Source organism: Zerene cesonia, chromosome 18, assembly GCF_012273895.1.
Source record: "Zerene cesonia ecotype Mississippi chromosome 18, Zerene_cesonia_1.1, whole genome shotgun sequence".
Classification (NCBI taxonomy): Eukaryota; Metazoa; Arthropoda; class Insecta; order Lepidoptera; family Pieridae; genus Zerene; species Zerene cesonia.
In genome coordinates this window covers 8,403,529-8,417,880 of record NC_052119.1, presented here as the reverse complement: position 1 = coordinate 8,417,880, position 14,352 = coordinate 8,403,529, and the positions used below count along the sequence as shown (strand labels likewise).

Below are 14,352 nucleotides of genomic sequence, written 5' to 3'. Positions count from 1 at the left end.
TTATGAAATACTATGCTTTGTGTAACATAAATAAATAATTCTGGTATAAATTTTGGTAAAAAGAAATAAAACGCAATTTTTGTATACATATGCAATATTAAGCAAAGTTGTTTTTTGACTAAAATATACATAATATGCAAATAATTAACATAATGAACGAACTACAGTCAAAATCTGTTATAATGACATCAAAGGGACTTCTCATATTTAGTCGTAAAAACCGATTGTCGTAACAGCCGATGATGTTGTTATGTTGATAATTCAGCTGGGACCCTAGATTCTGGTCATTTTAACCGATATGTTGTTATAAATGATGTTGTTGTAAACAGTTTTGACTGTATATTTAAAAACATAGATGCCATGAAATCAAGTTGAACATAAGGGTAAATCTAATATATAAAATTCTCGTGTCACAGTTTTCGTTGCCATAGTCTTCTGAAACGGTTTGACTGATTCTTATGCAATTTTGTGTGCATATCGGGTATGTTTGAGAATCGGCTAACATCTATTTTTCATACCTCTAAATGATCAGAGTAAGGCAGAACAGCGTTTGCCGGGTGCAGCTAGTAAAAAATAATTTTAAATAGCACATTTATTTGTAAAGATTATTTCCAAAATATTAATGTATACATATAACTTCACTGTTGTAAATGTAAAAGGTCATCATTCCAAACATACATTTATAAACTAACTAATGTTCTAAAGGCACTTAACAAGCTCTTATGATATAAAAACATTCTTCATTTCCCTATTACATTCTAGATTTGTTCTTATTTAAATTAAGAACTAAACAAATACTTGCAATTTTGTAAACCATACAATTTCATAACAATAACTGTGCATTTTGAGATAAATGTAACAACTTTACAAAATATAAAGCTTAAAGGGCTATAATACATGTGAAATATATCATATTGTAACATTATAAGATTTGTGGTTCAATATCCATAACATATAAATACCACTTGAGATACAAATATAGCCATGGGCGTAACCAAGTAGGGGCGGGGTTTAAGGCAACCTCCCTCCGGCCTGAAAGGGTAAGATATTAAAAAAATCTTACTTTTCACATTTTTATTTATTTCCACTATTTCCTTTGTCTACTTTTCTTGTTGAAACTAAATCCTACCCTTGGATTTAACTTTAACATTAAATGTTTCATATGTATTATTATATTTAATACTCAGGATTTATGAGATTCTGTAATTATTTATCTTTATAATTGCATTGATGTATAAAAATATATTGATGCTGGATTTTTGATTATATTATCATACAAAAGTAGGTAATTCATTAACAATTTATTTAAATATTATATTTTGTAACAAGTGAATTCTTCACAAATGGTTTGTCACATGTGTGTGAAAGTTTAATTACAGTTTGGAAAAAATGTATGCATTCATAATCAAAACATAGAAATTAACAATTCAAGTCACTCTGGAGAGATAAAATTAAGCTTAAAATATGTACTTATAAGCATATCCAATTAATACTGTGAACCAGCAATCATGAATTTTAAAACTAATATTTCATTCCCAATTGATAGTAAACCGTTATCCTATTTCATGCATTTTATCACTTACTTTAGTTTTAAACATATTTCATTGGACTAAAACAAATATTTTCTACACTTTGTTGCACCACATTTACACTCAGTTAAATTTCTTAACATGGCTCTATTCTGCTGCTGAATTTCAAACCTTGATTTGATAGGAGACACTGGTGAATCAGCTGTGTTAGCTTCTGATGGACTTGGAACACTTTGTTCTATTTCAACATTTGCATTTTCTCGTTTTTGAGGAGTATTATTGACTTCTTCTTCACTCTCCGAAGACTTCTGTAAGTAATCAAAACAAATTTCTTCCCCGGCTTCTATATCACGTGTCGCAAATAGAGCTAACATTGGTAAGTTCGGATCAAGGCAGTCAGCCCATACAGCCCATACACCTAAATTTGGGTCACATGAGTGATTTATAAAATGCGACACATTACCCAAGTTGCATGCATCCACAACATATGGATTTTCAACTGAATTAAAGTCTAAATCGAACAGATATGTCAACCCATTTGCATCATATTCCCTTCCTCTTTTCTCAGCTTCTTCAAATGTTATAACTTCACCAACATATTGGCAAAGAAATTGCCCTTGTCTGATTTTTTGCTCTGTTCTCACTCCCCAGCCACAGCCATTGGCAGTTCTGAATATTGTAAGCTTAAAAGTTCTGCCCCTTTGTACAACTCGATTATTGCAGTCCGTGGAGCATTTACAAGCTTTATTGCATTCATACACTGGGGTGCCAGATGCCACTCTGAGTCTTTTGTTATGTGTGTATGCGAAGAAGCCAGCTTGCATTCCACAACACGTATTTGAGCGACAATTACATGCTGTGCACTCACAGCCAATAGGAGGATCATTAGGTATTACAACACCAGCACCAGGAATTGATTCATTGATATAAGTAAAATTTTCAGGAGGACCAGCTAAATCAACATCATTTTCTACACAAAGTTTCTTGCACTTGTCTACTTGGTTGAGATATTCTTCCCATTGTTTTAGCGCCATAAGCTGACGACATCGCATTCTAATCATTGTGTATAATTGTAAAATATCTCTAGTTTCCTGAACTAATTCTGCAACATGATTTTCTTCTGACATGGGCAAAGAGATCATTACAAGATATTTCAATATAAGTTTTTCCTTTAATTCAAAATGGGAGAAATATTCAAATTCTTCAATTCTTGTGATAAGGTTTTCCTCTGAGAGCAAATTGTCAAATGACAATTCATTTTCCAATTTTTCAAAGCGTTCACTATTGCTTTCCTCCTTTTCTAACAAAAACTTTCTCAGAATCTCAGGGCAATTATCAAGATTTTCTATGGGTTCCCATGTATTTTCACTGTCCGGCCATCCTTTCCATTTAATGAAGAAATATTCCAGTCCATTTTCAAACTTAAAGTCAAGGATACTTTCTATGATAAATTCTTCTGGGTCTTGTTTCCCTTTTTTATGCCTCTTAGCTGGAGGTTTTTCTGGGGTTAGATCAGGCTCAGGAGGCAAGATTCTTTTATTTGCTCTTCTTATCTTTTCATGAAACATATGTTCATCTCTTTCATCAGCTCTTGCACGAAACATTCTTATAACTGAGTCAGACAGGCGCTCTGCAACATACCATGTGTTTTGATTAAAATAATTTCTTTATATTACATGTATCTCATGTTGGTATAAATTTAAATAGAAGAAAATAAAAGATAGGCAGTTATTCATTCACATGGTATATTGCAAAGAACTTGAATTAGGGCATGATTTTTTTATATTTAATACAATTATGTAGTTTTTAAATTAAATTAATATATATAAAACGCATGTTTTAAAAAAATCATACTATCCATAATTTAAAACAATACAAAATAATTGTCTTACATATATTATACCTATTTGTACAACATAGAATATAGTATTAATGATAAGAAAGTGCATATAAGAAAACATTTTGTTTCCAGTTATATGAATATACAAATCAAGACCAAACAATTTAGTGACATTTTAGAAATTTTAAATATCTTACTTACACAACTAAGATACTCACCCAGTTTAATAGTAATGTTTCTTTCCAGCTCATTTTTAAATCTGACAGTTTGCACACCTGAAATAGCTTTTACTACAGTTGATTTTCCATGAGCTACATGTCCAATAGTTCCAATATTGATAGTTGCTTGTCTCGATATTACTTCTGGCGATAAAGCCGAAAGTTTTGTGACATCCTAAAAACAGCACACGTTAACAAAAACTTTCAAGAACTGATGCAATATGATTGTTTATTTATGACACATAGTTTTTAGTTTATAGTGATTAATTAAAGGAAAATAATACAATATATTCCTATTTAAAGTTAGTAAAAAAAGTATTTACGTACCAATTTAGACAAATCTTGCTGATGCAAGTTTGACTGTGCACGGCCTTCACTCGAAGCCATTTTTCCTTAAATTTTCTTAGTTTATAAATGAAAATTTTATGTAACAAAGAAACGCTACAGATATATGTAGTATTTTACAAGGTACACATTAAAATATAACCCTTAACCTATTAAAATATATAGCGTGGCTATAATAAATTTTAGTTGAGATGCAGTAGGTACGGCGGGTATGTCATAAATGTCAACTGTCGAATTGACATAAAAAGTAAAGCTAAAAAATATGATTAAAATTTATCAATTATGTCCATAGTATATTTCAAGTTTTTAAATTACACATAACAGGTAGACCATTTACATCAATAATGATGAATCACTCAATGCTCACAAAAACTATTCACAAGAGCCCTTATGCTTGAAAAAACTATGCAATGCAATATTTTTGCACCACTCAACTTCTCTCCAGTAACTCCAACTGTAGTAAAAAAATATATTATCTGTCACCTTTGTTCGACATAATATGTAATTTTGACATTTGTGGTTTGGCAAATTGGCATGGTATTGCTGAAGCCGAACCTACTGAGGGTGAATTAATTTTCTAATTTGTTCGTACACTAAAAATATCACCATGTCCGTGATGAAGGCTAATATGCTGGTAAACATTTTAATACTTAGACATGTTTTTGTTCAAATTTTATTTATAAGTAACACATTACGTAATCTTATCAGGTGCGAACCCTCAGCACGTCCTCGGCTGCATCTCAGATGGTCAAGGCACCTATTCAAGTCTTTGGTTTAGAAGGTAGATACGCTGCAGCTTTATATTCAGCAGCCTCAAAGACCAAAGCATTGGATGCAGTCGAAAAAGAATTGTCTCACTTCCAAAAATCCATGAAATCTGATGCCAAACTCAAGGAATTCATTATGAACCCTGTTCTGAAGCGAAGCATCAAGGCAGATGCGTTAAAACATGTTGCTTCAAAGGTACGTTAATCATTATTTACTTGATTATTCTAATTTTTTTTTATATTATAATAAAGCATATATATAGTAATTTGCTATTTGCGTAATGAATAGGCAATTGGATTTTACACATGTTAACAAAGGGAATATTTTATATTTACATTTAGTCATGTATGTAATGCTTAAAATAATTAAACTATATTTAATTAACTTTTTTATTTTAATAATATTTGATTATATTATTATATACAAAATTGATGCTGATAATTTTTCCAGGCTTCTAAGATGGTTAATATTATTATAATTATTAAAATTCAGTTTTCTTTAAATGAAATGTTTATATGCATTTTCTATTTATATATATTTTTTTATTTAAATAGATAAACATGTGCGCTACAACAAGCAACCTCTTGGGTTTGTTGGCTGAAAATGGACGTCTCAACAAGCTGGAAGCCATCATCAATGCATTCAAAATTATCATGGCCGCCCACCGTGGTGAGGTTACTTGCCACGTTGTAACTGCCAAGCCTCTGGATGCTGCCCAGAAACAGAACTTGGAAGCTGCTCTTAAGGTAAGGTGCTTCCAACTGAAATTCAAATATTTTTATGTAAAATGAGGTTTATCTTGAATTACTTTATGACATGGCAATTAGTAATTGCTTCGATTTAAATAGTTGTACCTCTGTCACAACCTAACTCTTCTTTATAATCATGTATATAGTATAGAAAAGAATATACTATTTTTGCTTAATTCTGATAAGTGCATTATATGGATCGCATTACTTGGATTACAAGAATTTTATTGCAAACATCATTTGTAGTGTTCTAAATATAGTTTTAATACTAATTTACTGGAAAATCTTTTCTGTTGTATATTCTTTGTTAAATTTCTTGCATAGTAATTCCATGAAATAAACTGCAATTTATCATGTCATCCAAGATCATTGTCATTACAGATTCTTTGTGTGTATATAATGGAGCACAGTAGAAACAAGTTATGTACATAATATATTTCCTATTTCCTTTTTTCAATAAAAACTTTGTTTTTTCCAGAAATTCCTTAAGGGTAATGAAACTCTGCAGCTCACAGCAACTGTAGATCCCTCTCTGATGGGAGGCATGGTTGTGTCCATTGGTGACAAGTATGTGGATATGAGTGTGGCTAGCAAAGTGAAGAAATACACAGAACTCATCAGCGCCTCGGCTTAAAGCATAGAAAAGATTAAGGATACAGTGTAGAAATAATTTATGGTTCCAATCATGTTTACTGAATAATAAAATCAGTGAAGTCTATGTATATGTTTTTATTATTTTTTATGTTTGTAGCAAATAACTGTCTTCATCATCAGATAATTTAACAAAGAGGATATAATGTGCTCTTTTTTTAAATGGCTGATATTTGTCTTGATTTGATTTGATTGGCTGGTATTTGTCTATGACATAACATTGTATGCCCTACATCATTTAGGAACTTTTATATAGTGCTCTGATTTGAATTGACTAGATAATATTTAAAAACTTGGAAGTAATAGTAAACCATGGCTAATAGCAGCAACTATAATCAAGAAATTATAAAAATCTAAGTTTAAAAATTACAAAAATCAACATTTTTCCTAGATATGCTAGATGCTGATTCTATCTTCCGTAATTTTGTCACATTTTTTCTTTAGTTAAACTGGCAAACTTTGTATTGGTTGGCCAAACAATCAGACATTATTGTTTTATTTTTTACCACAACAATTGAACACTCAAATGAGATTTTTATATACTTGTATTGATGAGATAGTAAACATATTTCATAGAAAACTCTAGTCCCTACAAAGGTAATTATCATGGTTTGGATCTGTGCTTCTGGTTTCTAAGGCATTCACGCACATAGTTGCATCTTGTATATTGACCAACTCATTTGCTGTTCTTAAAAGATTACGCACAGAACAGTGTGACCCGGTGTGCCCTACCTTGCCTATTGTCCATACCTACGTGTATTTGAGCAAATTTGGTGTCCTGTTTTATTAGGAAATATTTTGATTTCCGTCATACATAAATATTTTCAAAAAATAAATGTTTCCATACACAGCAATTGGGTTTTAAAATTAAAATAAAAGCAACCATTTCCAAACTTATATAATATTATTACATAAAAGCTTTGAAACAAACAAAATTGTGCTTTCTGCACATACAACAGAAATATAACTCTTATAGTAAGTAACTTAATATAATTTGTAAGATCAACAAATTACTTGAGATCAGTGAATTGAGATCATCTTTTAACTTAAATATTTTATAATTTATCTATCCTTCTGTTGGAGCTGCTTCTCCTTTGAGTAAGGCATTTTCAGCTTCTAATTCTGCAATCCGAGCTCGTGCAGCCTCTAACTCATCATCTCCACCCTCTGTACCTAAATGTTTCCGCACATATTCTAAAGCATCTTCTGGTTTATCAGGTTCTTCGTAGAGACTAACTAGGACCTTGGTCAAGGCATCCATAACACCAGCCCGTTCTAAATATCGCCGAAATTCTTCTCTTTTTGAATCAATAGGCTTGAAAGTAAAATGTATATATGGTTTATTAGGGATCAAAAGGTTTTTATTGATATTTTGTTATAAAATTATTGATATCATTAAACAATTCAAGTAAACCATATTCAAAACATGATATTAGATAGCTTCTAGGTAAAAACAGATTACCTTGTACGAGGACATTTTAGATATTTGCTATCGTATGTGTAGTGATCAAAAATGCGGAGCGTAAATCCAATTTATTTTCGAATAAATTCAATTGTAAATATGGAAAATTCACAACCAAGAACGGAAGTAGAAATCTACAAGAATATGCATTAAAACGCTTCTGTCAATTTTGGGCTGTGATTGTCAATTGTCATTTCATTGAATTTGTTTTCTTTTTTCTTGTATGGCAATTTATAGTATGGGCTACAAACAAATATTATGTATATTATATTATACGACGCTAAGTTTGGAGTTATTTTTGGAAATAGCGTGAAAATTTACAAAATAAATTTAGTCTTTCCATTCCTAGGTAATAAATAAAGTTCATGATTAAATTCAGGGTACCTAATAGACTATGAATAAATTAAAACATCTGCGTTATAATATCTGTATTTTTATCTTTACCACAGAGTAAATAATATATATACTACGTAGTCTTTATTCTATGCCCTTTGGCAGAACCTACTTGCTGCTAAATTCGGTCAGCGGTATAAATTCGGGTCTATAGTCTATACTCTATAGTCTATGGTATAGTTCGTAGTTATCAGTGCGGTTTTGTTGAGAAGTATTTTATTTACTTATTATTATAACTAATTTGTATCCTAAAACCAAATAAAAATAAAAGAAAAATGGCTCTACATATTCCCAAAGCTCCGGGTGTACCCCAAATGTTAAAGGAAGGTGCTCGGGTAAGTTGCTAAATTATAACCAAAATCCCTGTACTACTGTCATGTGCGGTAGACCATATGACTACATTTTGTTATTTCTTTGTCGAAATTGAATTAGGGAACTAAATCAAATAGAAATTTCTCGTTTATACAGTTGAAATGCATAAGAATAAGTTATTTCAAAGTATAATTTTCGAATACTTTTTTTTAAATCATCTTCTAACCATGACGACTTCGGTGTTATTAATTTAACTCATAATCGAGTAAAATATATCAGAAATATAAGACACAAAACACGTCAGTTTAATATATTACGATGAATCTCAACCTAGATCTACAAGGTATATATTCAGGTATTCTTCAAAGAGATACAGGTTGGAGAATAAGAAGGTAAAATTTAGTAATGCAGTTAACACAAGTATAAAATTGTTTAGAGGCAGCAAATTTATTTAACACATATTTTTTATATTATTTTACAACATACACAGTACTTTTATTGAAGTAATGTAGCAATACAATGTACTAATTTGTTTGATAGATAAGATGTCTATTACTTAATTTTTAATGGACTTTTCATTGTTTCTGCTATACGGAGCATTCATTTGACTGAATTATATATTCATTTCGAAATTTTCAGATGTTCTCTGGTTTAGAAGAAGCAGTATATCGTAATATAAATGCATGCAAACAATTTGCACAAAGTGTCCGCTCAGCATACGGACCCAACGGGATGAACAAGATGATCATCAACCACATTGAAAAGCAGTTTGTCACAAGTGACGCTGGCACAATCATACGTGAGTTGGATGTCGAGCATCCTGCTGCAAAATTGATGGTTTTGGCCAGTCAAATGCAAGACTCTGAAGTCGGTGATGGCACAAACTTTGTTATTGTGATATCTGGGGCATTGTTGGAGGCAGCTGAAGAGTTATTGCGCTTAGGCGTCACCACTAGTGAGATAGCTGAGGGTTATGAGAAAGCTATGGATAAATGTCTAGAAATTCTACCTGAACTCGTGAATTACGAGATTAAAGATTGCAAGAACTTTGATGAGGTTGTCAAAGGTATCAAGCCCTCTATAATGGCTAAGCAATATGGCAATGAAGATTTTATAGCTGGATTGGTAGCTAAGGCTTGTATTGCAATACTCCCAGAAAAAACAACTTTCAATGTTGACAATGTTAGGATTTGTAAGGTAATTTTTAAGCTTTGTTTTTATTTTTTATAATTAAAAAAGGAACATATAAAAAAATGAAATGGAAAAATATTTGAAATTTTGTTAAAGTACCTTGACCATTTTGATGTCTTCATTAATTTCCATTTATCATATATTTAGATTCTTGGAGCTGGTCTTCTCCAATCAGAAGTTCTATCTGGCATGGTGTTCAAACGTGAGGTAGAAGGAGAAGTCAGCAATGCTACTAAAGCCAAAGTAGCTGTGTATTCTTGCCCCGTGGACATCACACAAACTGAGACCAAGGGCACAGTTCTCATAAAGTCGGCAGATGAACTTCTCAACTTCAGTAAAGGCGAGGAATCCCTTCTTGAGAAACAGATAAAGGATATTGCTGATGCTGGAGTTAAGGTTATTGTGGCTGGTGCTAAATTTGGTGATATGGCGTTGCACTTCTTGAACAAATATGGAGTGATGGCAGTCCGTCTTAACTCAAAGTTTGATTTACGTCGCCTAGCCAGGACTGTTAATGCAACAGTGAGTATAAACTATTGTATAGCTACCCAGAGTGAAATTCTTAGTTAATTTCTAGCCCAAACAATAAATAATAACCAAAAATGTTTTTTTTTTTTGTTTTATAGAATCAATACCTATCCCAACCAATAACTAATATGACATTTAAATTTATTTGTTTTATTCCTGAATACAATTTTGAGTTATTTGTTCAGAATGATATTATATTAGCTTATTATAGCTTAGACCATAGACAAATAAATTCACGTATTTCTAGGTACTACCTCGCCTTACCACACCCACTGCTGAAGAACTTGGTTACTGTGATGTTGTAAGAGTAGACGAAGTAGGTGACACAAGGGTGGTTGTATTCTCTATGGAGACTTCAGAATCACGCATAGCAACAGTTGTTATTAGAGGTTCCACAGACAACTATATGGATGATATAGAGAGAGCCATTGATGATGGTGTCAACACATTCAAGGGAATTGCTAGAGATGGCAGGTAAATAGTATTCTATTATATAATTATAATATACTATAAAATTATTATTTTACAATGATATTTTTACTTCATTTTTAGAACCATGACTTTTTGGTATGTCATACTTACTGGAACCCGCGGCGGCACACGCGTGGTACCTGGGTATTTACCCATATTTATGTCCCCTATTTCCTGTTTCATATAATCCATCTCTGTACAAAATTTTAGCACTTTACATTTATACGTCGGATCTGCTGTTTTTGCGTGAAAAAGTATCACACATACATCTAGTCATTCTTACAAAGATACGCGTATATAAAATTGGTACCATTTCTATTCTATTAACTACCATTTATTGTGTTAAGTTATTACTTTTGTCAAATGTTAAATTTCAATTAAACAAACGGGTGTCTCAAAAATTCCGTAATGCATTACGGAAATTTTTGAGACACTTAAATAATAAATATACATAAATAAAACAATGAAATACATAACTTGTAGTCATATTATTATTATTGTGATTTCCACATGGAAAAGTGTTCATTCCATGTACATATGTACATGTACCATGTACATACTGTACTGTACTGCATTGCACTGCACTGTACTGTACTGCACTGCACTGTACTGTACTGTACTGTACTGTACTGTACTGTACTGTACTGTACTGTACTGTACTGTACTGTACTGTACATACTGTACTGAATTTTGGTCATTTTGGACCATTCATATTAAACACTAAAACCATAAAATAATTTAATTTCCAGATTTTTACCCGGTGCTGGCGCCACAGAAATAGAATTAGCTCAGAGACTCCTTCAGTATGCGGATACATTGCCTGGTCTGGAACAATATGCAGTGAGGAAGTTTGCCGTAGCGTTGGAAAGTGTCCCTAGAGCTTTGGCAGATAATTCTGGAGCAAATGCTACAGAAGTTGTGAACAATATCTACAAGGCACACAGGGTAGGAAATCTTTATTTTATTACAATCTTCATCGTCATAATGAGCTATTTATTTTCCCCATTTATATCTTATATTAAATTTGTTTTTCAGTTTCATAATTAATGATTCATCTGTATAAAAGACTTATTTAAGCTTATTTAAGATTTAGAATGATGTAAAAAATTATAATCATGTTTAATTATAATTATTATCAATTTGACACCCAAAAAAAAGAGAAAATTATAATTCAGCAAGATTTTTTACTGTTAAATACTTAAATTTATAATATTAATAAAATTTATTTAAATTTTATGTTATTTAAATTTCTTTCAGAATAATGAAAAGAATGTGGGCTTCGACATTGATACAGAAAACAATGGAGTTTGTGACGCAACTGAGAAGGGTGTTCTCGATTTATATGTATTGAAGTATTGGGGCCTTAAATATGCAGTCGGTGCAGCCACCACAATTCTGAAAGTTGACCAAATTATTATGGCCAAGAGGGCCGGAGGACCAAAACCAAAAGCACCAGCAGGAAGCGACGACGAATCATAATCACAACACTGATCTATCAGTTTTCATCAATGCATTTGAATTATTTAAGTTAATACATATTGGTCACATTTTATTTTAACAGATAATACATAATTCGTATACTTAGCTTGAAAGAGTATTTTGTTTAATGCTATTTTAGCTTGTAAACTAACTTTAATAAATAAAATTACTAAAAGTATAATGTTTTTATTTCATTTAGATAACAGAGTGCATACCCAGGTTGATTTAGATTTTAACATAACATCGATTAATATAATAGAAAAAAAATGACTGAGTTACGTTTAAACGATAAAGGAAAAAGAGACGACTATATACGTTAAATTTAATGACGATATAGAATATATATTTAGAGTTTGTATGTCTATGATCTGATCTTTTCTGCCAACTACTCTGGTACCGATTTTTTCGACGTTTCATGTAAAAAAAAAAAACCCAAACTCTGAGTAAAATTGCCTCGGGCGGTATGAAATGTTATGTTTAATATTTAGTTTTATAGCATTGAAATGCTTTGACACCCCAAGCAATCTATGATGGCCGAGAAGCTCGGCGTTGCTACGGTATGGAAAACACGTGGGTTCGAATCCCGCCTCGTGATCAAATTTTTTCTATTCTTTCAAAATGTCTTAACTATGTAATGTATATTAAAAAAAAAAATTATTTAGCATATTTAGTAAGTTTACAATTAATTTAACATGTCAAGTAAATGCAAATATCGAAAAACATCAAATAATCAACAATTTGCATTCATAGATATGCTTTGCATTCGTGGTTATCGCATGACACGAGGCAAAATTTCTGAGACAAATGTTTATGTCTATTTATTGAAATAGGAAATCTAAAATGAAAAGCATTGGCATTAATTTTATTATTTGTGGATTATGATATTACTACAGTGTAGACTTTATAATATTAGTTTATATTATTCAGTATATTGTAGTAGTTAGTCCGTATTCTATACTTTAAAAGTGAGTAATATAATCAATACAACACAAATTATGTGCCTGTGTGTTATTACATGGGTAGTTGCAAGTTAGTTTCTACGACCTTAGCATACGACCCTGCTAGACTGCCACCTTGGTACTTGCATATAAAGGATAACACATGTAAAACGTTTGGGGGTCTTAAGTTCTATGCCCGGTCGGGACTAACAAAAAAATGTATTGATCTAGCAGGAAACAGAATGTTCGTAAATCAAAAGGAAATTGATCAGTTTAACTAATGTAAAATGCCCCAACGTTCAGGCCCACAAGGTGGCAGAGGTTCACTTATTATTAGACCCTGTATTTGTTACGTACCAAATGTTTTTTTTTTATCGCCTAGCAGGCGGGTCATAGGAAGTGACGCCCGCCGCCCATAAGCACTAACGATGTATAAAACATATCAGGATTCATATGCCAAAACTAAAGATAATTGATTTAAACATCGGACATCACTCCAATGACGTTCTTTTTCATCATACAGTACTAGTGAGGTGAGTAGGGTTAAAATAAAAATAAAAAATATTTCTAAAATAGTTTATTATACGAAAATACAAAGATTTCTAAAGATCAGTCTACATTATTTAAGATTGAATACTCATAATGGTTGTTTTGAATTTCATACATATTTATGTTACAATCGAATTGGGCATTAACAAATGGTAAATACGAAAAAATCCAACTTTAAATAGAACCTACAAAAATAAAGTGATCAATTTATATAATTAAATAATTTACAGCAGAATTTTTTCTAGCTGTGTTGTTTTTCTAGGTTTTAGGAAGCGTAGTATAGTTAAGATATCGACTGAGAACAAACATAATTAATTAATATCAAAATTTGTTTTTTTTTTCTGTTCGATTTTGAATGTAAAAAAAAATTATACTAATGCACCTTTAGTCATATAATATGTACTTATTTTATATAACGAACACAAGAGTCTTTTATCATAACATTTACATGCTATAACTAATTCTATTAGTTATTTCTAAATACGAGTAAACATCGATTACATTGAAGGAATTATATATATTAATCTAATAGTGTTGATGAACGTACCTAAGCGTTTCCATGAAGTGAAATTTGCTAGTTAAGTCGAGACTGGTGATGTAATGCTCGATTAATGATACATACTCCAATCGTGGGTTTGACCTATGTCATTTTAATTATTACAATTTCACAAAAATGATCCCATTTCATTCGAAAGCACTACTGATCCAGTACACGAATGTAATTAATTTCGAATGAATACAATAGCTGGACTAGAATAATGTAAATCGGGCATAGTTTCAGTTAGAGTCAAACATGTCAATCTTGGATTATTTGTTTAAATATTTGACATAATTTCATTCATATAAAGAGTGTTGATGTGTATTTGAATAACATTAACAGGTTCTATTGACAATAAAGAATTAAAAATGGGACTTTTTATACTGTGATT

At 31.3% G+C, this 14,352-nt stretch overlaps 5 protein-coding genes across 5 annotated transcripts in view; 2 read left to right on the top strand and 3 right to left on the bottom strand.

The window, feature by feature from the left end:
* LOC119834133 (eukaryotic translation initiation factor 2 subunit 3) overlaps nt 1-4,160 on the bottom strand; it is an 11,519-nt gene extending 7,359 nt beyond the window's left edge. The window contains exons 1-2 of the mRNA XM_038358426.1: nt 3,915-4,160; nt 3,588-3,762 (exon numbers count right to left, since the gene is read on the bottom strand). Of these exons, the coding sequence (XP_038214354.1) occupies nt 3,588-3,762; nt 3,915-3,974 (235 nt within the window). The 5' untranslated portion in view covers nt 3,975-4,160. The remainder of the gene's footprint in view (nt 1-3,587; nt 3,763-3,914) is intronic.
* LOC119834131 (histone-lysine N-methyltransferase SUV39H1-A) lies at nt 563-3,178 on the bottom strand. Its single transcript, XM_038358424.1, has one exon. It carries the CDS (start codon nt 3,131-3,133, stop codon nt 1,610-1,612), a length of 1,524 nt encoding a protein of 507 aa, XP_038214352.1. The 5' UTR covers nt 3,134-3,178; the 3' UTR covers nt 563-1,609.
* A 248-nt stretch (nt 4,161-4,408) lies between the features above and the next one.
* Nucleotides 4,409-6,171, top strand: LOC119834134 (ATP synthase subunit O, mitochondrial). The gene is made up of 4 exons (XM_038358427.1): nt 4,409-4,566; nt 4,641-4,895; nt 5,255-5,446; nt 5,928-6,171. The coding sequence occupies exons 1-4, from the start codon at nt 4,540-4,542 to the stop codon at nt 6,081-6,083; spliced, it is 630 nt and encodes a 209-aa protein (XP_038214355.1). The 5' UTR covers nt 4,409-4,539; the 3' UTR covers nt 6,084-6,171.
* Nucleotides 6,172-6,991: 820 nt separating this feature from the next.
* LOC119833850 (c-Myc-binding protein) lies at nt 6,992-7,732 on the bottom strand. The gene is made up of 2 exons (XM_038358054.1): nt 7,563-7,732; nt 6,992-7,415 (listed from the first exon to the last, which is right to left on the bottom strand). The coding sequence occupies exons 1-2, from the start codon at nt 7,575-7,577 to the stop codon at nt 7,167-7,169; spliced, it is 264 nt and encodes an 87-aa protein (XP_038213982.1). The 5' UTR covers nt 7,578-7,732; the 3' UTR covers nt 6,992-7,166.
* A 372-nt stretch (nt 7,733-8,104) lies between these two features.
* LOC119833781 (T-complex protein 1 subunit theta) lies at nt 8,105-12,095 on the top strand. The gene is made up of 6 exons (XM_038357959.1): nt 8,105-8,290; nt 8,907-9,464; nt 9,606-9,980; nt 10,234-10,460; nt 11,207-11,402; nt 11,715-12,095. Exons 1-6 carry the CDS (start codon nt 8,231-8,233, stop codon nt 11,934-11,936), a joined length of 1,638 nt encoding a protein of 545 aa, XP_038213887.1. The 5' UTR covers nt 8,105-8,230; the 3' UTR covers nt 11,937-12,095.
* The last annotated feature ends 2,257 nt before the right edge of the window (nt 12,096-14,352 follow it).

Coding starts and splice junctions, on each gene's coding strand:
- LOC119834131 (XM_038358424.1), bottom strand. CDS start 3,133: ATGTTTCGTGCAAGAGCTGATGAAAGAGATGAACATATGTTTCATGAA.
- LOC119834134 (XM_038358427.1), top strand. CDS start 4,540: ATGTCCGTGATGAAGGCTAATATGCTG. Junction 4,567..4,640: donor TGATGAAGGCTAATATGCTG/GTAAACATTTTA, acceptor TAATCTTATCAG/GTGCGAACCCTCAGCACGTC. Junction 4,896..5,254: donor TAAAACATGTTGCTTCAAAG/GTACGTTAATCA, acceptor TTATTTAAATAG/ATAAACATGTGCGCTACAAC.
- LOC119833781 (XM_038357959.1), top strand. CDS start 8,231: ATGGCTCTACATATTCCCAAAGCTCCGGGTGTACCCCAAATGTTAAAG. Junction 8,291..8,906: donor TGTTAAAGGAAGGTGCTCGG/GTAAGTTGCTAA, acceptor CGAAATTTTCAG/ATGTTCTCTGGTTTAGAAGA. Junction 10,461..11,206: donor GGAATTGCTAGAGATGGCAG/GTAAATAGTATT, acceptor TTTAATTTCCAG/ATTTTTACCCGGTGCTGGCG.